The 23,031-nt window shown below is 35.7% G+C and overlaps 1 protein-coding gene across 3 annotated transcripts in view; it reads right to left on the bottom strand.

Moving 5' to 3' along the window:
• Positions 1 to 14,121: 14,121 nt before the first annotated feature.
• Cnc (cap-n-collar) overlaps positions 14,122 to 23,031 on the bottom strand; it is a 45,274-nt gene continuing 36,364 nt past the window's right edge. For all 3 annotated transcript variants that reach the window (XM_064073186.1, XM_064073188.1, XM_064073189.1), the window contains exons 4-12: positions 20,695 to 20,852; positions 20,374 to 20,559; positions 18,007 to 18,268; positions 17,829 to 17,956; positions 17,679 to 17,772; positions 15,999 to 16,239; positions 15,811 to 15,940; positions 15,115 to 15,747; positions 14,122 to 15,059 (exon numbers count right to left, since the gene is read on the bottom strand). In XM_064073186.1, coding sequence (XP_063929256.1) covers positions 14,907 to 15,059; positions 15,115 to 15,747; positions 15,811 to 15,940; positions 15,999 to 16,239; positions 17,679 to 17,772; positions 17,829 to 17,956; positions 18,007 to 18,268; positions 20,374 to 20,559; positions 20,695 to 20,852 — 1,985 coding nt within the window. In that variant the 3' untranslated portion in view covers positions 14,122 to 14,906. The remainder of the gene's footprint in view (positions 15,060 to 15,114; positions 15,748 to 15,810; positions 15,941 to 15,998; positions 16,240 to 17,678; positions 17,773 to 17,828; positions 17,957 to 18,006; positions 18,269 to 20,373; positions 20,560 to 20,694; positions 20,853 to 23,031) is intronic.

Here is a 23,031-nt window from a genome sequence, read left to right as displayed (position 1 = left end):
GATGAGGTTGGTTCATTTAACTCCTCTGTTTCAGAGTTTAAGCTGTCTGAACTCATATCAGAAGCTTCTGATTCAGCAGAACTTATTTCTTTTTGAATATCATTTTCTTGTTTGACTTTTACATTTTGTTCGTCGCTTATAACGATGTCATCTAATGAGACATATAACGGGTTTTTTAATTCTAGATTTTCACCATTTTCTGTGGATACCGTTAGTGTATTTGGATTTGTAGTTTCGTATAGTTGATTTACATCAATTGGCCCTTCGATCCAATCAAGTTCTTCTTGATCATCACTTTCATCAGAATAATCCAGTTTTAATTGACTATCTTCAGTTTCTTCATTCTCTAGTTGGTCATCAGATTCTGCTGTTCTTATTTTCCAAGGTTTTAATCGCGCTGCATGAACTAATTGTTCATTAGCAGAACCAATTTCGATGATTCTATAATTTACTGGTCCAGTTCTTGAAACAATTCTGTAGGGTCCAGTCCATTTTGGCACAAATTTTGTAGCTAATTTCTTTCCTTTTATAGATGGTGTATATAGCCATACCTTATCTCCTAGCTGATACTCTTTCGTAATTACATTTTTATTGTATTTTTCGCAACGTTGATTTATGGATCCTTCTAAATTTTTAGCAGCTTCTGTGAGTGCTTTATGCATTTGTTTCAGTAAATTTGGTATATATGACTCAGAAATTTCGTACTGTACTTGTTCAGATCTTACGAAAGCATGAAATGGAAGTTCCATATCTCTTCCAAACATGAGAAAGTGAGGAGATTCTTTTGTTGCTTCATGAATTCGATTTCGGTATGCCATTAAGGCAAATGGTAATAATTCATCCCAGTCAGCATTTTGTTCATCTAAATAATGTGATAGCATAGTCTTTAGTACACGGTGCATTCTTTCAATTACTCCATTTGTAGACGGACGATAAGGAGTAGTTTGAATCTTTTTAATACCCATCAAAATACAGATTTCCTTAAAAAGTTCTGACAGAAACTGTCTTCCACAGTCTGTTAACAAAGCTCTAGGCGTTCCATATCGTAGAATTATATTTTGTACAAATGTCTTAGCTACGGTGCTTGCTTTCATATCTGGCATTGGTATTGCTTCTGGATAGCGAGTCAGATAATCCATACATGTAAGGATATATCGATTGCCTGATGTTGTAACATTTAATGGTCCGACAATATCCATGGAAGCAAATCCCCACGGGCATGAAGGAACTGGCATATGTTGCATTTCTGTCTTTACCTTGCCAGAAGATTTTCTTGCTATGCATGAACTACAGCTTTCACAGTATTTTCGAATATCTGTAGTCATGCCCTTCCAATAAAAATCACGAGAAATATTCTCTAATGTTTTCTTTCTCCCTCCATGGGATGCTATTAGTGCATCGTGATAAAGTTCTATAATTTTCCTTCTTAATGTCCTTGGTACTAGCAATTGATCATATCGTTGTGAAGCAGTTCTCTCTTTATAAAATAGTCCTTTTCTTGATTTATAAAATCCCTCAATAGTAATTAACTTCTGAATATCTTTATCTTCACTTTGTAGTTCTTTTAATCTATCTAGATCGTATAAAATTGGAGTGCAATTGTCGTTAATATGTCTTAATGTTCTAACTAAACATGAAGATTCTTCTTCCTCTTCTTCATTTTCAACTGTTACTGGATCTAATGGGTAATCTAATCTTGTTAGGGAATCAACGTGATTATGTTTACCTGGACGATATTCTATTGTAAATCGGTAATCTGTTAAGCTCATTGCCCATCTAGCTAGTCTAGAACTAGGATTTTTCATAAATAATAGATATTTTAAAGGTCGATGGTCAGTATAAATAGTAAAATGAACTCCTATTAAATAAATTTTGAAATAATTAATTGCCCATACTACTGCTAAACATTCTTTTTCAATGGTGCTATAATTCTTTTCGGCTCCTTTCAGACATCTGCTTGCGTACCACACAGGATGTTCGATGTCGTATTTTTGGGCAGGAATTGCTCCTAAAGATACATTTGAGGCATCTGTTACAAGAATAAATTGACGTTTAAAGTCTGGATACTTTAGTACTGGAGGTGTAATTAATGCTAGTTTCAATTGTTGGAAACTTAACTCGTGATCTTCTTTCCAGCAAAAATCCACATCTTTCTTTGTTAAGTTAACTAGAGGCCTAGATAATTTTGCAAAATTTGGCACGAATCGTCGATAGAAACCACAAAGTCCTAAAAATGCTCTAATCTCACGTGGATTTGTTGGTTGAGGGTACAATTCTATTGCTTTAGTTTTCTCAGGATCTACTTGGCATCCTTTTCCTGATATGATGTGTCCTAAATACTTTGCTTCTTTTACAAAAAACTGACATTTCGTTGGTTTAAACTGTAAATTAGCCTCTCTCATTCGTAAAAATACGTTTCTCAATCGATCTAAATGGATGGTTATATCTTCATTACTAAAAACAATTAAGTCATCCATATATACGAGACATTCAAGTCCTATCATTCCTGAGAATACGGTAGACATTAATCTTTGATAAGTTGCCGGTGAATTTGCCATACCCATTCCTAAACGTTTCATTTCCCAATGCCCGGTAGGTGTACTAAAGGCACTTTTCTCTTGGTCTTCTGGATATAAGGGTATTTGAAAGAAGCCCATTGCTAAGTCTAATACAGAAAATAAGCTTGATCCACTAAGTTGGTCAATTGTTTCGGTTATGACTGGTAACGGAAAATAATCAGGTTTAGTAATCTTATTAAGTTCTCTATAATCAATACACAATCGGAATTCAGGCTCCTCTCCCGGATGTCTTTTTTTTTCTACTAGCAAGACTGGAAAAGACCATGGTGAAGTACTTTCTTCTATTATGTTATTATCTAACAATGTTTGTATTTCCTTATCTAAGATCTCATGACGATGATAAGGTACTCTATATGGTCGTTTACTGATGGGTGGAACATCTTCCGTGATAATCCTATGCTGAACTTTATTAGTGCATTTTAAAGGTTGGCTTGGTGTTTTAAATATATCAACAAACTCTCTAATCAATTGTTCCAATGGTTCTGCGATTTCTTTATCTTCCTTGGGGTACCTTAGAATATCCAATAATTCCTGAATTTCTTCTTCAGAGATTTCTTTTGTTATTAAATCATCTTCGTCTTTATTCTCTTGTATTCTTCTTATAAATGAATAAGTTCCAATTTTAGTTCCTTTTTCTAATTCTATTGGATGTGGCAACACATTCACTAATAAAATCACAATCTCTTTTTCTGCTCTGTTACAACTTCTTGCCAGCCAAAATAACGACTCAATAGTTGGTGATAATGGTTCTACGATAATTAACTTTAACGGATCCCAATAAGTGACTAAGGCCTGACATAATTTGCGACAGTTAGGAGGGATTACTGTTCTTGATGTTAAGTATAATGGATATCCTTTGTTTATTTTATCATCCATTCCTAACTCAGCGACTAAGATCATGTCGGGTCTATTTTCTTTTACAATCTCCTTTTTGTATAACTTCTTTTTAACTTTTTCACTAGTTTTCAAGTTATTGACACCTATACTCGGTCTTTCTGACAAAAAGTGGTGACACGGTTGGCCAGACCATTTAGCAGATTGTGCCTTCATGGCATCTTTTGTTACTGACCTATAACAATCATGCTCACTCGAGCTCTCAACTTCCTTGACCTTGCTGTCAAGTATTAAACAACTGTCAGTTTCCTTTACTGACCTAAAACTTTTTTCAGTCCTCGAGGACACAGAACTATCGCGCCACTTCTGCTCCTTAGAACTAAATAACTGCAGTTTAACAACATCATTAATAACATCACTTTCCCATTGCACGGGAACCCTGGCTTCATTGAGCCTACCACCCCTTTCTCGGGTAACACTAGCTCCTTTACTGAGCAAACAACAACCCCTTTCTCGGGTAACACTAGCTCCTTTACTGAGCAACCAACAACCCCTTTCTCGGGTAACACTAGCTCCCTTGAGCAAACAACCCCTTTCTCGGGTAACACTAGCTCCTTTACTGAGCAACCAACAACCCCTTTATCGGGTAACACTAGCTCCTTTACTGAGCAACCAACAACCCCTTTCTCGGGTAACACTAGCTCCCTTGAGCAAACAACCCCTTTCTCGGGTAACACTAGCTCCTTTACTGAGCAACCAACAACCCCTTTATCGGGTAACACTAGCTCCCTTGAGCAAACAACCCCTTTCTCGGGTAACACTAGCTCCTTTACTGAGCAACCAACAACCCCTTTATCGGGTAACACTAGCTCCTTTACTGAGCAACCAACAACCCCTTTCTCGGGTAACACTAGCTCCCTTGAGCAAACAACCCCTTTCTCGGGTAACACTAGCTCCTTTACTGAGCAACCAACAACCCCTTTATCGGGTAACACTAGCTCCCTTGAGCAAACAACCCCTTTCTCGGGTAACACTAGCTCCTTTACTGAGCAACCAACAACCCCTTTCTCGGGTAACACTAAGTCCTTCGCTGGACTCAAAATGTGTTCGCCACTAGAATTAAAAACATTTACGTTGGAACTTAACATTTTTCCTTCAGGTATATTGTTAACCTGGAGCATATCTTCATCTAATTTCCTTATTGGGCCAACTTCTTGTTCACTTAACGGCATCTTTATCTTGTCTTCAATTTTTTTTTCATAGCGATTATTGATCCTTATTGAATTATTATACAAACAATCTGAACATTGACATTGTTTCTCAATTTCAGAATCTAATTTTAAATATCCAACCTTGACCTCATCTTCCGTGAGCAGAGTAAATGAAATATCATAAAGTTTAAAAATTTTACGCTTCCAACAAATACTTGCCGAATGTTTAGACATAAAATCCAAACCTACTAGTATATCACCACCAAATCGAATATTATCTTGGACTACAATGAACTTATGATTAAATGTTAAATTAATTTTATCTGTTAAGACCATTACAACCGACCCACACTGAGTTATTGCATTACCTTGTACGTCAACTAATTCAGTATCAGATTTAAATACTTTTGTTATTAAATTTAATTCACAAATTACTCGACTTTTTACAAGTGATATTTCCGATCCGGTATCTATAATTGCATGCAACTGTTTCCCACATTCTGTAAAAATCATAAACGCATTTAAATTTTCGGAGCCTAAATTAATTTTAAAAATAGTTTTATGGTTATTGATATTACTTGGCTTTAATGTGTGACTGATGTCCTTTTCTCGCTCGACCAACACTGGCTTAGTGAATGGATTTTTACGAGTGTTCCGGATATTTACAGGAGGTTTCTCAGCTTGATAAAATCCAACCCTCGAGTTATTATTATTTGGTCGTCTTTGTGTCGTCCAAAAATTCTGCCGATAATTAGTCAGATTTGCACAATTTGACCTGATGTGACCTCTTTGGCCACATTGAAAACAAACTATATTAGGGCATGTAATGTAATGTCCTCTTGCCTTGTGACAATATTTGCAAATATTCGCAGCAAAGCCATAACTAAAACCAGTTGGTCGATACTGATTTAAATTTCTATTATACGGTTGTCGCAGATTCATTCTTGCAGTGTTTTCATTTTTCTCTTTATTTTTCTGATTTGTTGAAAAATAAGTATTTGCAACCATTTTTTCATCGTTTGATTTTAATTCCTTATATGTCCCAACTGCGTTAGATTTTTTATTTAAATTTTCACGAGCATCTGAATCACTGTCCAGTTTACGAATCATATCACTTCGGTTATTTTTTTTCAGCAATCTTTCTATCTGTGATTCTCTAATGGCGATTTTAACTGCTTGTTCAAATGAAATCGGATCACCTGCATAAACTTTTGCTTGTAAATTTGGTAATAGTCCGTTAAGAAATTGATGTAAGCATTCTTCTTGAATGCGTTCAGCCAAAATTCTATCTTTTCTTTGATCACCGGTTTTTTTCCAAGTAGAAGCGGCAATTATTTGTAATCGCTCAGAATATTCTTGTACAGGTTCATCCTGTCGTTGTCTGCAAGTTCGGAATTTTTGGAGAGCTTCACCCGGTAATAATGCTTGATCGAAACGGTTCAATAACGCATCTGCCAATTGTGCCCAGCTTGTCGATAATTGCAATAGCTCGTTTGCTTCAACCGCTCTTCTCGCCGGACCTCGCAATTTTAATTTAGCCATCTTTATTTTGTAACTTTCTGACCAATTTCCGCAATCCGCCAAATCGTTAAAATAGCTTAAAAACTCGCGAACTGGTGTACTACCGTCGAAATTTGGTATTTGGTCTAATGTAATGGGTACATACATTATTTCTGGAGTCCTGGCTTTTGTCTCCCTCCGGGGCGGAGGTAGATTTATTGACTCATCGTCCCGATAATCACATGAATCTCGATCTTCTCTTTCAAGAAATATAGAGTCCTCTCCCACATGTAAAAGTGGTTCTTCACCTTGTTGAGACATGTTAATTTTTAGCAGTCGATCTCTAAAACGGAAAGGAAACAAAATAATAGTTTTCCTTTACTTTTGTTAAAAAAAAAATTCTAATTATTTTCTTAAGTTTATGGCTTTTTTTTTATTATCTGAAAGGCTGTACTTTAGTATACATTTATATATATTTCATGCGTCTGTATGTATTTACTAATTCAATTTTGAGTAATTATTCCCGAACGTTAAAGGAAAGTGAGATTTTAATTCTAAGATGAAGCATGACGAAATTTATGTGACTTCGTCATGGTGATCTGCCTATTTTTATTACCAATTCTGGGGTTAGACGAAGTTAACTAGTTTACTTTTTTTTTTAATACTTTAGTTCTCATAAATGAATTTCGTTAAAATAGATTTCCGGCTAATTTAGACCAAATACATCATAAAAAAAAATGGACATTTCAGAACAGACTTTGAAATTTTAATGTTTCTCTCCGTTTTCTTTGTTTTTCGTCGCTCGTGATTCGTTAGCTTCAAATTAAATTACGGGGTACGAGGTTTTATAGTTGGCTGTTTTTGGCCCTTTTTGGTCATTCAGTTATTAAGTGTCGAGGACAAGAAGCTTCTACGCCAAAAAAAAAAATGAATTTTGAAGACAACTTCACTGAAGACGAGTCCGTTGCGGGGGATTACGCCCCAACACCTCCACCATGCGTTTGCCGCCAGCTTGGCGTTTATTGTAAGTATTCTATAATTGTTTCTTATTCTATATATCATTTATCATTTATCAAGACAAAGTTAAGCTATTTTTATTTTCAATTTTTATCTCTGTTTAACAAAGTAGTGTTATTCATCCATTTATATATAATATATGTACTTGTTTTTGTTTTCAGGCGACTACGAATTAAGTTACATGGTGCGGTGCAGGCTGCCTAGCATCTACCAAGGGGCTTCACTGCAATTAAATATGGCACCTGCGGGACCAATCTGTGGCGCCCAACAGTACATGGAGGTTAATCCCAACGTGGGATTTTTTTGGTGTGCATGCTCAACACACGGACAACCAATTGGCACCCTAATTATTCAGTTCACCGGAGTCACGGCGATTATTATGCGTCGAGGAGCCCTCACCTTGAGTTAATTTTTGCTATCAGTGTATTTTAAAGAACTTTGGAAATGTTCGACTTATTATTGTAAATAGTTAACCTGTATTTGTAAGTGTAATAACGTTCAACTGTCTCTAACATTTTCTGCTTGTATATATTTTTTGTTTATTATTATTTTCTTTAAGCAAAATATAATCATTATTAGGTACTTTTTATTTTATTTTATTTACAGATTTATGATATTTTAATTGTGTGTAAAATAATACAGAAATAACATCTTTTTCCACAATTTTACCACTAAAGTGCAAATTACTCTTAATATGTGCTTGATCTCGTGATGTGCTTTATATCTTGCGCAAAACTGTATTACTGTTTTCAAAATTTGTTTATGGTTACTGTGTTTACAAAATAACTCTTCATTCTAGTACCAAAATGCACAAATTTAAATACAGTGTGTACTTAAAACAAAAAAACTGGAAACAACGGAATCATCTTAAACACCTGTCAATCCTCTTTCAATTGTTTTAATTAAAAATAATCACCACCTGGAATATTTATAAAATAACTGCGATTTTGGCCTCTTTTTTTTACGGATATAACTAGATCTGTCAATCTACTAAAATTTATTATTCTATTTATTGATCTTGTCATTTACTGAAATAAATTCCTAAATTAATGACTAATAATTTCCAAAAATAAGTTAGTCACTAAACACCATTTTTACTGTTTTTATAACATTTCTAAAATTTAATGAAAAAAAAATTTTTTTTCATGAAAATAATGCACTTATCCATCACATTTTTTAACCGCCTTTTTTTTTTAACTGTATCTTTGATACTGACATTATGCAAATTTAAAATTTTAATTTCTACGTAACTCAGGATTTTCGTCGATTGCAATAACCCTACATAAGCAAGTATTTAGGAAGTAAAATTTACGCATTTTTCGCTCGATCGTAAAATAGTTCAATCTGACCTCATAAGCCATCCCACACATCCCGCACGCATTCACGTCACTTTGGAGTGTGGCTAATGTGTTAATTATGGTCATTAAAATCGTTCGCGCCAGGTCCGTACTCACGTATTACCAGTCAAAAAACAAATTCTTGAAAATAACGCTCAAAAGTTCTTACCATTTCTTTTCTCTTTCTAAACAACATTATTTCTCAACAATTATTGAATAAAATATTAAAAATTAAATTTTTCAATTTTTCTAGAACGCACAATTCTCAAACAAACAAAAGCATATACATCCAGTTCAAAAACCAATCCTACCGACTGCGCCAAATTTTCTCCTATATGTGACGGGCTTGGGAGATTTTCAAAATTAACTTTTGTTAATTTATTATATATAAAACTGTAAAACTCTTGTCGTGGACCTTGTGCCCGACATATAGTGAAAATATTATTTATTTGTTCGTAGGCTGGTTCGTGATGATGGTAACACATTCTAGTGACTGGACAAAGGGACTACTTCAAGTATATGCATTTTGCTTAAATGAATAATTATATTTAATTTAGAAATGAGTATGTACAAAAGAGATTTAGTCATATGAGAATAATTTGGAATAACAATAAATTGTAGTGTAGTTTAATATGCAAATATAATTATCAGAAAATGAACTTCAGTATTAAAACATTTTTAAATAAATCCAAGAAAACTTTATAACTTTGAAACTAAATCTTTGAAAGCATAATAAAACAAACATTTAAAAAATATCTAAAACAAAAATATAACAAAACTTAAAATTGGTACCATAACTCAAAATTTGGTAACAACTCAAACATTTGTAACAACTCAAAAATTTGGTAAGGAACATTATAGTAGTTGCGTGGTCAGCGTTCATCAAACAATATAACTGTTTAACTAATAATTTCAATGCAAAATTAACCTTTAAAAATAGATCTAATTCTCAAAACGTTATCCAATCGAGAATACAAAGGGCGATTTATCATCAAAATTAAATTGAACTTTAAAAATATTAATAAAAACAAAACTTTGAACTTTTTATGAAATAGTGCACATTTTTGGAGATTTTAACACTTACCCCTTTGTGTCACAACACAAACACACACTAAACAGGCAACTGGCTAGAGGACTCCAGTCTTTTTTGGATCCTTCGATCTTTTATAAGTAAAGACCCCTCCAAAGGAGTTGTTTTCGCAAAATTGTTTACAAGTTACCAGTTTATTTGGGGAGTCGTAAAAGTATTTGTGTTTCCACCAAATTAGGCTTAATTAACTGTAATATGAAGATTTTTAGTGGCAAAATGTGCTTTTTGTTAAAATTAACAAATTTAAACCATGAAATTATAAAACTGGACAAAGACATCGTGTCCAGCCAAACGGCGCCAATATTTAACTGTGAAATTATAAACCTTGATTAGAATGGTGTGAAATCATAAAATCCAAGTTTCACAAGGACAACCTTGATTTTTACGACAATGACGATTGTTCTGATTCATACCAACATCTCCAAAAATAAGTAAATTTATCGCCCGTTACAAAAGAGACCAGTATGAATTTATGAAGACACTAAGGAGGAAGAGAAATGGGTATTTATGATGATTAGAGTCCAGTATTTTATTAAATTATATACGTCTCACGCGCCATAAAACGTCATTTGTTTATGTAAATAAGAGTAGGCAATTTTATATCGAAATTATGTACCTACTTTTATATAAAATGTAAGAATTTTAAAAACATGATGGGGTATTAAATATCTCAGCGGTTTTGCAGTCAACTAATAAATGAAGAAAATTTTAACATTTCATCCAAATTGTTGATGTTTCAATATGTCAAAGTAAGTACTTGCTTATATTTCATTTTTAGTCTCCACTAAACATTGGGTCTTTTTGTTAGAATATCAGAATGGGACTTGTACATACTTTACAACGTTATGCCTACAACCTACAAACTTTAAGGTAGAGAACTATTTCTATTTTTTATTTCAAAATAAAACTTTAAAAAGTTATCATAAACATGGTAAATTTTTGATCAAAATGTATTTGTTCAGCCCCCCTAAAAAATTGATGATACTACCCAAAAATTTTGCTAAATAAACTATATCTTAAATGTGCAAAGTATGATGAGACAATACTTGTGATTTATCATTCTATTCATATTTTTTGGATTTGCATATACAAGGTGACTTAAAAAATTAATGGATACGTCAATGTATTTTATTGATTAAATCAGAAACTACAAAACCAAATGCTTTGAAATCTTTGAGATGTTTTAAAGTTATCATAAGCATAGTAAATTTTTAATCAAAATGTATTTGCTCATCCCCCCTTAAAAAATTCATGACTTCACCTGAAAATTTTGCTGAAAAAATCCTGCCTTAAATGTGAAAAGCATGATAAGTCAATACTTGTGATTTATCACTGCATTAATATTTTTTAGATTTGCTTATACATAGAGTATGAAAAATTAGATCTCGTGGCTCAGTCTATGTACCGTCTGTTCAGATTTTTATTAGGCATAATCCCCAAAACTACCGGACCGATTGTATTTTATATGTATGTTAAGAATATCGTGTAGATGGTAAAAGGAAGAAAGTCCTGTCGAAATAACTTTCGACCATATATCTAATAGTACTATATTGCTAACACTTCGGAAGTAACATAGAAACGGTGTTCACGGACAGAGAGAGACAGAAGATGTTGTTTTCTGTCTATAAGAGTACCGAGGGTCTGTGCGCATGTACACAAAACAGAAGGGAAAGTACGAAATGTCAAAACGCATTTAGTCACGCTATCCACTACAAATCAACCAAGTACGAGTGCATGCGCAGTACTGTTTGGTACCACAGAGAGACAGAGAGGTCCGATATATTGCTCTGCCGTTATGTTTTCGGAATCTTTTGAGGCCAGTTAGCAATATAGTACTATTAGATATATGCTTTCGACCAATTTTTTTCTTTTACTATTAGGGCCGCACTTCAACGACAGTAGTGACATCCGATGAATGAATTATGACTGTGATCCACCGTCTACTTCCACCGTCGCCAGGTGGCGCCCCATGCACGCTTTCGCGTATACTATCCGACTCCGATTGTCGGAAGAAGCGTAAAGGGTAGTACACAATGCTCTTCAGTATCCTTAAAATTTATACTTAAAAACTTAAGCATAACGTTAAACTTTATTCAGGATAGTTTGAATTCACATTGTAGAAGTTTAAGTAAAAACCCTACCCCTACCTCACTTTCACAGCAGCTAAGTCGTAGTTATTTTTAAATAAAACCATATATGTACAATGGACATGGCCTGTAAGAAAAGAGAGGGCGGGTGGGTGGGCCTAGTACATGCCAAGATGAGACAATTTTGGCAAATCACATACACTCTAAGAAAACAGAGGGTGGGTGGACGGGGCTAGTATTTGCTAAGGCAAGACTGCACAATAATAAGAGTAGTCACTGGAATGAAGAGGGCGTCAGTGGGCAGGGCTACTGCTTGCTTATAAGACTCTTAAGAAAAAAGCTAATCTCTAGAATCCAAGATTTAAAACAAAGTCAAAAGTGCCCATCCACCGCCCACCCTCTATTTTCCTAGAGAGTACATCATTTGCCAAAATCAATCTTATCTTTACAAATACTAGCCCCGCCCATCCGCCCGTTATTTTCTTAGAAAGTAAGTTATTTGCCAAAATCAGTCTTACCTTAGCAAATTGAAGCCCCGCCCACCCACCCTCTATTTTCCTAGAAAGCATATCATCTGCCAAGATCAGTCTTATCTTTACAAATACACCCATCCACCCTTTAATTTTCTTAGCAGGTAAGTCATTTGCCAAAATCAGTCTTATCTTGGAAAATTGAAGCCCCGCCCACCCACCCTCTATTTTCTTAGAAAGTATATCATCTGCCAAAATCAGTTTTATCTTTACAAATACTAGTCCCACCCACCCGCCCTTTATTTTCGTAGAAGGTAAGGCATTTGCAAAAATCAGTCTTATCTTTACAAATACTGGCCCCACCCACCCGCCTTTCATTTTCTTAGAAGGTATGTCATTTGCCAAAAATAAGTCTTATCTTACTAAATTGAAGCCCCGCCCACCCACCCTCTATTTTCTTAGAAAGTATATCATCTGCCAAAATCAGCCTTATCTTTACAAATACTAGCCCCACCCACCCGCCCTTCATTTTCTTAGATATGTCATTTGCCAAAATCAGTCTTATCTTACTAAATTGAAGCCCCGCCCACCCACCCTCTATTTTCTTAGAAAGTATATCATCTGCCAAAATCAGTCTCATCTTTACAAATACTGGGTGCTGTGTTTATCCACGTTACAGTTAATAAATATTTATCTACTGTCAAAAAAAAGAAGGTGGTTAAACCGGAGATGGCCGATAAATACCCGACGAGATAGGCACAGAGATTTTGCTAATCTCTTTCAAGAATAAGAGGAAGATACTTAGATACTGTAATGTTTTTTACATATACACATATGAATTTGCGACTGTTTAATAAACTACTTAGAGACCCACGTGATTGGTTGCCCGTAATATGTGGCCGTAACTGCAGTTAAGAATTCCAACATTTCTGAAATTTTACGGAAATTGCAACATTTACGGATGTTTCTAAAGTTTAACGACGCACTATGTATTTTACCAATACGTTTAGTGACCCTTAAGTTTACGGCTTAAGTTTTAAGTTTTTACATTGTGTACTAGCCTTAACACTTCGTACAATTCACCTATGACTTTTGTGTACTCCAAGCCTTACTAGGTGGCGCTGCATATATCGTTTCCTTAAAGTCGTTTCCTCCCCACAACCAACCCCCAAACCGCCATACCAAAAGATTGAAAATTATTCTATTTATTGTAGTTTACACAGAAATTGAATCATTGGAAAACGAAGCCACTGATAAAAAGAAAACGCTCCTGTGCTGTGAAATCTTATTTAACGGAAAACATCAGAGACTGACTATAAAAGAAAATTATTTCTTAAATGTTCATGCAAGTGTTTTGTCGACGGACAAAATATTATGTCAGTTTGTCAACATTCATACTTTCAATAGTGTCCCTGTACAGGGACACTAACTTTCAATAAAGGACAGTGCCGCCTGGCGACAATTGAAATAAACATAGACAAATTAAGTAGCTTATGATTTCCGCTTTTTTAACAATTATATATTTTACAAACACAATTGTTTAAGTATATAAAAACTCTATCGTTCTATTTTGCTTTATATTAAAATCATGGTTGTATATATAATATCGTAAATACTAGTGTACACCACTATATAATTAAAACATGTTTTAGCACACTTCTTTCTTTCTTTCTAACTTCAAATCTGAAGCTTATTAACAGTTAATTAAGTTAATTAAACTTTTTTTTAGAACCACGTCAGATGAAGTACACTACTAAACTACGTGTCAAAAACTGTACATCTTTGATGGAACGAACTGACTGCGGAGTTGATGTCATTAAGGTTTTGAAGGAATGAAGCAATGAATATAATAAATACATCGCTATCCTAAGGCAGACTTGGTGTGGAGACAAGCAAAATAAAGTTTGAAACCTATAAAACAAAACGAAGGAGAACGCATATTATTATTCTGTAGATTTTAGCAGTTAAAAAAAATGAAGAAATAAAGAAAACAAAGTTTTTATTTATTGTAGAGATCTTTATTGGCACCAATAACCAAATATAAGTTGCTCGTAAAAGCAAATGTTAAGTGTACAAACTGTTTTAAAGATTAAACCCAGCAATTCACTTGACGAAATGCTACACATTCACGGGGATACTTAATAAGCTACTTACAAGATATACAATGTACAAAACCTATATGATTTATAAAAAATATTAGCCTAGTGTTTTTAATAAAGATGTTACAACTAATTAAAATATAACCAAGAAGTACGGGTACTACAGTTGTAAAAAATAACATGGTTACAATAAATCACATACATCATTAAAAATGATGATTACAGAACGTCTAACTGGCATGAAAATTAGCTCCACTAACTCCCATTTCCTACCACCAATTACGTCAGTCATTCACACTCATACACTACTTAGAACAACTATTTACATTATGTTATGAAAAAAAGGCATATTCATCACCTGATATTTTCTTCATGTATTACAAAAATATATTATCGTAGTTCTATAGAGAATCGAAGCACTTAAACAAAAAGTACCGAATAAATTAATAAGCACTTTCCAAGCTTCTCATCAACAAAAAATGAATCTGATTCTCAGCACCAAATTTTTGTTTAAATGCCCATCAACTTATAAACCAAATTGAAATTTCTGTACAGTATCGTTGAAACTTTCCAAACCGAAATTGTATAAAAATAAAGTATGTTTGAGCAAAGTTTGCAGTGAGAAATGGAACATTTTTAAAGTGTTACATCGAAATATTTGCATATAAAACTAGTTAACATTTCACTCTTTATGACCTTGAGGCGGTGGGTCTTTGCGTTCTTGATTACTTAACGTGGAGTTAGAACGAGGTACAACCAGGATGGATCCATCAGCAGACGTTTGAAGGCTGTACTGGTACGGCGAGTACTGGTTTCCGTCCGGATCGCGCAAATTCTACCAAAAACACACACATCAGCACCCTTCAACCACCCCACCTCCTTCAACTCACCTGAAACACGTGTCTGTACAGCTGCTGGTATTTATCCTTCATCCTCTGGCATTCGTTGGACATGAACTCGTGCTCGTTCATCAAGCGCATCTTTCTATCCCGCATGTCCTTCACTTCGTCCGCCAGGCTCAAAATTTGATCTAACTTGCGTTTCCTGCAATTCTGGGCTGCCACTTTGTTCTTGCCTCGGCGACGAATATCACGGATTAGGCTCAGCTGAGGCTCGCTCAAGTCATACTTGGAAAGCCTCTCGTTGAATTCGTCCATCGGCAAGTTTATAATATCGTCGACAGTGATGGGAACATTCAAGGCTCGAGCTCGCTTTTCATCTCGCGTTAAATGTTCCTCATCCGCCTTGCGCGATTTGCTTTTGTCGCGCGAAACCGGTCGCTGCATCGCTCCCGTACTCTCCGTGGGGAGATGGTACGTATGGTTGTGCTGTATGTGGTCCAGAGAGTTCCTCACGAGAGGATTATGACGCCCGAACTCCATGGAACAGGAGTACTTCATCTCCGGGGGTTTAGGACCGACGGCTCCCTCCGGCTGCGAACTGTTATACGGGGCAGCGGTGGGATCGCGGTACTCGTACTTGACGGGCGGCTGGTGGGACACCGCGCTGGTCGCTCCCTGCTCCTGGAGAAACCAAAACATAGAAAATAAGAACACCGGGTCGTAGGGTTGCTAACAACCACTTACTTGGAGATATCTCTTGCCGAACATTTGATGTTTCTTCTGGGCCACAGGTGGCATCCTGGTCGCGTCAGACGTGGCCAAGGCGCTCGCATGTTGCCGGCTGGAGTAGCTATAATCGTACGGTCTGTATTTACTGGAATTTAAGGAATCGGTTAATACGGGGGGGTCGTCACTCGGGGCTTATTTTTTACGTTTGATAGTCGGTGACGTAGTGATCTCCGGCTGTGTGTCCGGAGTCGGAGCCTGCGTCGCACCACTCTCCATCCGAGAGAGATGGTACTCGCTCCGAGCCCATCGAACTCACAGCGCTATCGCTGGAAGTGTCCATCCGTTCTACATCCGTCCTGGACATGGATGTAGCACCTGCAGCACCGTTCATGCTCAAGTTGCTGATCGCGTTGTTACTATCTAGCATACGCATTGTGTACATGCCTGAAAAACAAGGAACGAATTTGAGAATTCGAAATCGGCGGGCGACTTAATTAGGGCATTAGCCTGGGCGAGTGACGGGCGCGCATGCGCACGCGCGTTCGTTTTTAAAAACCCGTAGATTATAAATAATTTTACTCTACTATTGACAGAGTTTTACACAATCAATGGAGGAAATTTATGAGTATACGATAAGGTATTGAACGATCGATTTGGCAAGTTTAATATCCGGTATGGGACAAAAGCGGTTTTGTGGACGCATTTCTAAATAATAATTTGGATAATGTTTAGTTTTGCTTCGTTCTAATTCGAATAAAAAGATGTGGTGTGACTGAAATCGTCTGTGTGCTTAATTGCGTCATGTACTATTTCCATGTTATCAACAATATGTTGATGTGTAAACCTGATAAATTTCCGAAAAATGTTGTCTCGGTTTGTTCGAAAACTGCGCAAAAACGGCTCAGTCGTGCACGGTGGTGTAAGTGTAGTGTTCGACGGGGGTATAAGTATAAAAAAACTTACGAATTTAATTATTTACACCCACAGCAACAACAACAACAAAGACACAGATTTAAACAACAACAAACTTGACAAGAAACGCAGGCAGCAAAAATTTTCATTTCGGGAAATTGTCGAAAATTTCTTTGGAAATTGTCACACATTGTAATTCGAACACAAAAGTAAAAAGACTGATTAAAAACAATGTTTCATTGGCTGTGAATTCCTTATCAGTTTGAGGCAAGTCTCAAGGATAACCCGAACGATGATTCAACATTTTTCTCATTAAGAACCACTATTAGAACCGTGCATTACGAATCAAAAATTCACGTAATGACCAAACAATGCTTTACCAAAAACGACACATTGTCTGTTATTAATATGCAACTAGCGCGCTTTTGTTAACACGAAAACGCCACCTGTTCGTTCAAATCTAATAAACTCGTACGTGCTAAATATAAAAATAACCTAAGACACGCATATTTTTATCTTCTATTCGTTAGCTCCGCGGTAATCGGAAAAAATAATTGTCTAGACGCCTCGCGTTTTACCTTATTTTAACAATGACGCAGCAAATTTGCGGAAAATCGTGAAACCATCACGGAAATTATGCATTTCTATCGAGTTTTTACACCCGACGAATCGAAGCATCCTTTACGTTCATAGTTCCTAACCTCCAATGACTGTAATTTGGCCTTCGCTCTGTACATAATTACATAAGGTTCAAAAACATCGCGTCGAATTATAAATTCAATAGCGTAAATACATAAATCCAATTATTCAAAATTAAAGTCGCACGCGGTGCGCATGCGCACCCTTAATACACCTAGCAATAAGACTTACTTTTATCGCGTTATTTGCGCCAAGATAATCTTAGTAAGTACCCGTCACAGATAAGGGTAACTGCGTAAGCAAAATTTCCGTTACAGATTCTCTTATCTTACCTTCATTCATCGCCATGTCCATAAGTTGAAGATCTTCATCGTTTAAAATCGAAGATAAAAATCCTTCAGTCTGGTTAAGATCCGTTGTACTGTTCTATAACAACACGAAACGAAAAATACAACCCCTCCGACGACCTCGGGTTATCTTACCTGATAATACATCATATCGTGCGATGGTTCTAATTTGTAATGGGGTGTGGAGTTGGGTTCTCCCATGGGTTCGCTACTATTCGTAAGATTCATCGAGGTGGCCACGGCGTTGCCCAAATTCGTGCCACCTGAGGAGTCACTCAAGTCACGCGGGCCTTACTTAACTTAAGCCACTTACCGATATTACTGTATGGCACTGTCGCATTTATATCACCCATCGGCGGTGTAAGAGTGGCGTTGTGTAAAAGAACTCCTCGAGTCGCCTCAGGACTGTACCCCATACCGTGGGCATGGGGGTGGCTGTAATTGTGCAAGGGATGGTGGTGGCTGAACGGATGCGGCATACCACCGGTATCGCCCGGACTCGGCAAACTCAACAAATTAGCCAAGTCTTGCCATCTCTGTTCCATACTCATGGTACGAACGAACGGCATACGGCTCTAGAAAAAAAATACATAATTGTTCAAACCGCAACTATTTGCATCCTTGAGACCATTTTTCGCAAAGATTCTTTTTCAAAGCGTATAAACAGTGTTTAAAAGTGACCTTCTACCGGAACATTGAATGGTGTGTTATTTTACTTGGTTAAGTAATATATAATTTCGTATTTCATGGAGATTGATAAATTAGACGCTTTTTTAGGACATTCTTTGCCTAATTGGTTGCACTTGTTCTTCGAAACGCGAATTTATATTGTTGGAGGCGTCGCGACGCTGGGGGAAGAAACCGCTCCGATGATTTGAAATTGAAAAAAATGTGTGAAGTATTTTTGGATTCAGCCTTGATTATTGTGTGCGACATTTAGTACGTAAGTGACAATTCGCTTCCGTCGTCCCTTCCCTGCGCTGAATAATTTAAGCTAAGCAAACATGGTCGAGTGCAATCGAAAGAAGAATAAATATTGACGGAAAGACCATGAATTAGAAATGTGGATTTGTTACAGGTTGATGTTTTGGTCTCTTAATTTCATCGTCCAGAAATAAGCACTCGAGGTGACAGCTGAATAAGACACTTGATTCTCGAAGAAGTGCATTCCCACGGAAACTCTCACTGAACAAATACAAACAAAGATAACCAGTCTAATCCTGAAGAAAAACGAAGAAACAGGATAGAAGCGAGGAGTTGTCGTTTAATTACTCGAGTTGTCAGTCAAACTTTTTATCGATTAAAATTTGGCACATTTTATAAGATTCGTTCAGAAAGCGAGTGAATTGAAAGTAATTTAAATTATACATTGAAAAAAAGCGATAATTTAATCGAGCCCGGATCAGGAATTTTGCAATGAGATTCGTTACGCCCGTAAATTTTTCTATTTAGCACTTTCTAATAGTAGTTAATCGAAAAGTTGAAATCGAAGGTAAAAAATATATTGCATATGTAATTTACTTTGTGAGAGGTTACATGTCAACAAAATCGAATGCTTAACAGATGCGTGATGTACGAAGAAACGCCTCAACGCTAAAACAACTTAAGGCATGCGAGTATAATGAAAGCCCTTGTGTAGCTTCCATACAAAAAGCGACGGGGAAATTCTTGAAGCGACGATAATTAATCAAAAAATCGAAAAAAAAAACTTAAAACGTACTCGGAGGATTCGGGAAAACATTTTACACCTGATAGTGAGGCAGGTACAAAGAAATTTTTAACAAAGGAGAGAGGATGCCGATGACGGTAACCCGACATGATGATAATTTGACAAGCACAGCCCGCAAATTACAAAGAAGAAGTCACTACCCAGTGCCCACAATCCATCTGTCATCGTAAGGGACGATCTTGACATCACCGAACAATTAGCGGGCGCTTTGTTTGTTTTTTTCTTCCCCGGTATTACCCCGATTTTGGAATAATCCATAATTGCTATAAACAAATGATGTTGTTCGCAATAAAATAATTAATCAAGAGTTACATAAGTACGAAGTAATTACCTCTAGTGGAAATCGTAGCTATTCAATAATTGTCTAAGAAGCCCGGTAGGCATAAACTAATTTCGCGGCAACAAAATTTTGTTTCTCACGTCAAGAAAACAATTTGTTAGGATCTTTAATTACCAACATCAGGACCAAAAGAGCAAATGGCAACGTTACGTCTAATTACTCTCATTCGATTAAGAAACGTAAACGAAAAGTACAGTGGTTATGTAAAAAAATATACCTTGACAATAAAATTACAAGGTAATGTTAATTTTATTTTAAATACGATGTAGATGCGTGTACTTCCTGGGCTGCAAAACGTACTCTCTAAACATGTAATTTCCAAAAGGCCACTCGAGACTTACCCTTGAAAACTCTCACACCCGCGCAAACCATGATCATAACATAACCACAAACTTTAAAAACAAAAAACAAAAAGAAGACACACCGACTTCTCGACACGAACTACTCTCGAGATTTACTCGAAAACCCCACTACCTCTCAGGTAACCTTCACTTTAACTAGTCAAATAAAGCAAAAAATGAACATAGTATTTTCTAGCACAATAGAACCATTTCCAAATAGGAAATCGACTCGATAGCGGAACTTCGCTCTAGCCGCAACTGTCACACTACCTGGAAGGCCCTGTGATGGGGATGGTGGAACTGCGACGTCTGTATCATGTCGGTGAGGATGCTCAAATCGTCGTCCGAATCCTTGGAACTCGACGGAGTTTCGCTCGAGTTAGAAGTACTAGGGGAGGGTTCCGCGTCGCTTGTGTCTTCAGCGAGAGTCTCAAGCTCCTTAACATTAATAGCCTCCTAAAAAAGAAAAAACAACTTTATAATAACCGAACAACGACAGTTGCACCTACATAAAATTCGACTGCTGATTATTATACTGTCTTATTTTTTTATAGGTGTGCTACGTTAATTCGCACGGATTTTTTCACTCACTTGGGGTGTGTCGTCTAGCTCGACAAGACGAAGAGCTTCGTCAAGGAGAAACTCTGGGAGCGGCAATGACAGGTCCCCTAGTGGTAGATCACACGAGGGGCCACAATCCGCTCCGTTCAAAGACTCTGTTAGTTCCTCGGCCTTTACTACATACTCCCCTAAAACAAGCAAAACGCTAGTTAAAACAAGAATCTACATATCTAAAGAATGTACAAACTATTATGTAACCGCAGAACAATACTTTGATGTTTTCGTTGAATTAACTATCATTATTCCCAAACGTAATTACAAAGGGATCCAAATGTCATTGTCAGGTATGTAATTTTGAAGGATACATTTTCGTAGTAAGCAGATCCTGGTCTATCACCGGGTCAAATCGTGTCGGTTATTCATTTTTTGGAAATTCAAAGCCGGAAAATTCCGACGGGTGATGACAGCCTTCGACGCGATAACTTTTGACACCGACGCATCAAACCGATATAGACTATTTCAATACGAAAATTACTTCGACGAGATAAAGTCGCTGATTACTGGATATATTTTGGTCCGATTTTTGTGAAAACATTCACTTCCTACAATGTCAATGATAAGTCAAACGCCGCATCAAAAATAAGACGTCGCACTTTCATTTTTCTAAAGAGCTCCAAAATTTAATCAAACTAATACCAATTTTTTTTACAACTTGGGCACTTCTGATGTACCTGAACACATTTAACAAAGGATATTTAATTATGACATTATTATTATTGGTCATAATTGCGTAGAGCTCTAATAAGCTATAATACTCTCTAGAAATATTCGCATCAAATTATTGCCACATATAAAATTTGTCCAATCGGTTTTTGAATATATTTGTATTTTCAGATTCAATAATATCAGTAAGCAGTTTATTCAAATCATTATTACCCTTATAGAAAGAAAATTTCTTCTGATATTCGTTTTACATTGTGGTGTTGATATTTGTAATCGGTGTCCTCTTAATCGTTCATTTTTCCTCAAATGGAAATAATCAGCCCCGTCTTTACCCAGTCTTAGAATTTTATACGTGTATATTAAGTCACCTCTTAATTTTCTTTCAGATAAGGAAATGAGGTTCAATATAGCGCATAAAAAACAACTTTTTGATATTCAACAACTTCAAATATTAAAAATGATAAATAACCGAATTTGAAACACTATTTTAAATTTTTTCGAAAAATGAAAAGTAGCTCTTACGTTCGTTTGAATGATCACTTGCAAAAATCATTCAACTAATGGATTATAATAAAATTGTGACGCTTGCAATAAATTAATTATTCAACAGATCAAGCAAATAATTAAAATTATTTCAGTGTATTGAAAATCAACAAACAACGATGCGGTTACTAGAAAGCGCATGGCAAAAAAACAAAAACTAACTCATAAATGTTTACAATGAATTATTTTAAATGAATTATTTATATTTACATGTTTTTAAGCGATAATGCAACTAAAAATGTAACAATCGCTTAATCGTTGCATACTTCGTAGATATAAAGTGTTTTCCTTGTGATCATTTAAAAGAAAAATCAACGATATTCCAACAATAAAAAGTGCAAACGTGAGATGATCAGAATTTACGGCGTGACAATCAATTTAAAATGTTATTTATTTGATAACAATCGTTTTTATCATGATTAACGGAAAATTCTAATTTGAACTGAAACATAAATAGAATGATCGAGCTTAGTATAAATGCGGGCATATTTCCAAAAAAATTCTTGACCATGTAATATAATAAAAAATACTTTAATAATGTAGATGTAGACGTTTATAAATCATCTGCAGAATTTAGTTATCTAAGTACTGATTGTCTATCAATCGTGATCACAATATGACGTCCCGAAATAATAAACAATTTTCAAAATGTAAAATAATTGTTAATCATGATTGGATTCTTAAACTAAATTTTTTTTTTAAGATTTCTAAATTTTAAACAACGATAAGTTTATATATTTTGGGCACATCCTGGAACCGACGTTATGTAAACAGCAGACATTAATTTAATAGGAAAATATATGATTTTTAGGAAGTGCTTACAAATTTTAAATCGAGTTAAAGTTAAGTTTAAAGTTCTTTATGAAAGAGACAAAAATTCGGAAGTTTATCTTTATAAATAACGCAGATAGAGAGAAAAAATGACAGCCTGTATAATTAGATGATAACATCACTTGTAACTAAAATTTAACGATGATGAAAACAAAGAAAACATTCTTTATCACGATCGTGCATTTGTTGATTTATTATCATCACCGTAGGCATCGCTTGTCGCGCACAATTTAGCTGTAATGTTTTATTATTATTCAAAAAAATAAGAAT

The sequence above is a fragment of the Zophobas morio genome, unplaced genomic scaffold (genome assembly GCF_036711695.1).
Source record: "Zophobas morio isolate AGI-343-1 ecotype UQ-CSIRO unplaced genomic scaffold, CSIRO_AGI_Zmor_V1 ptg000044l, whole genome shotgun sequence".
NCBI lineage: Eukaryota > Metazoa > Arthropoda > Insecta > Coleoptera > Tenebrionidae > Zophobas > Zophobas morio.
This window is presented reverse-complemented; position numbering and strand designations above follow the sequence as displayed.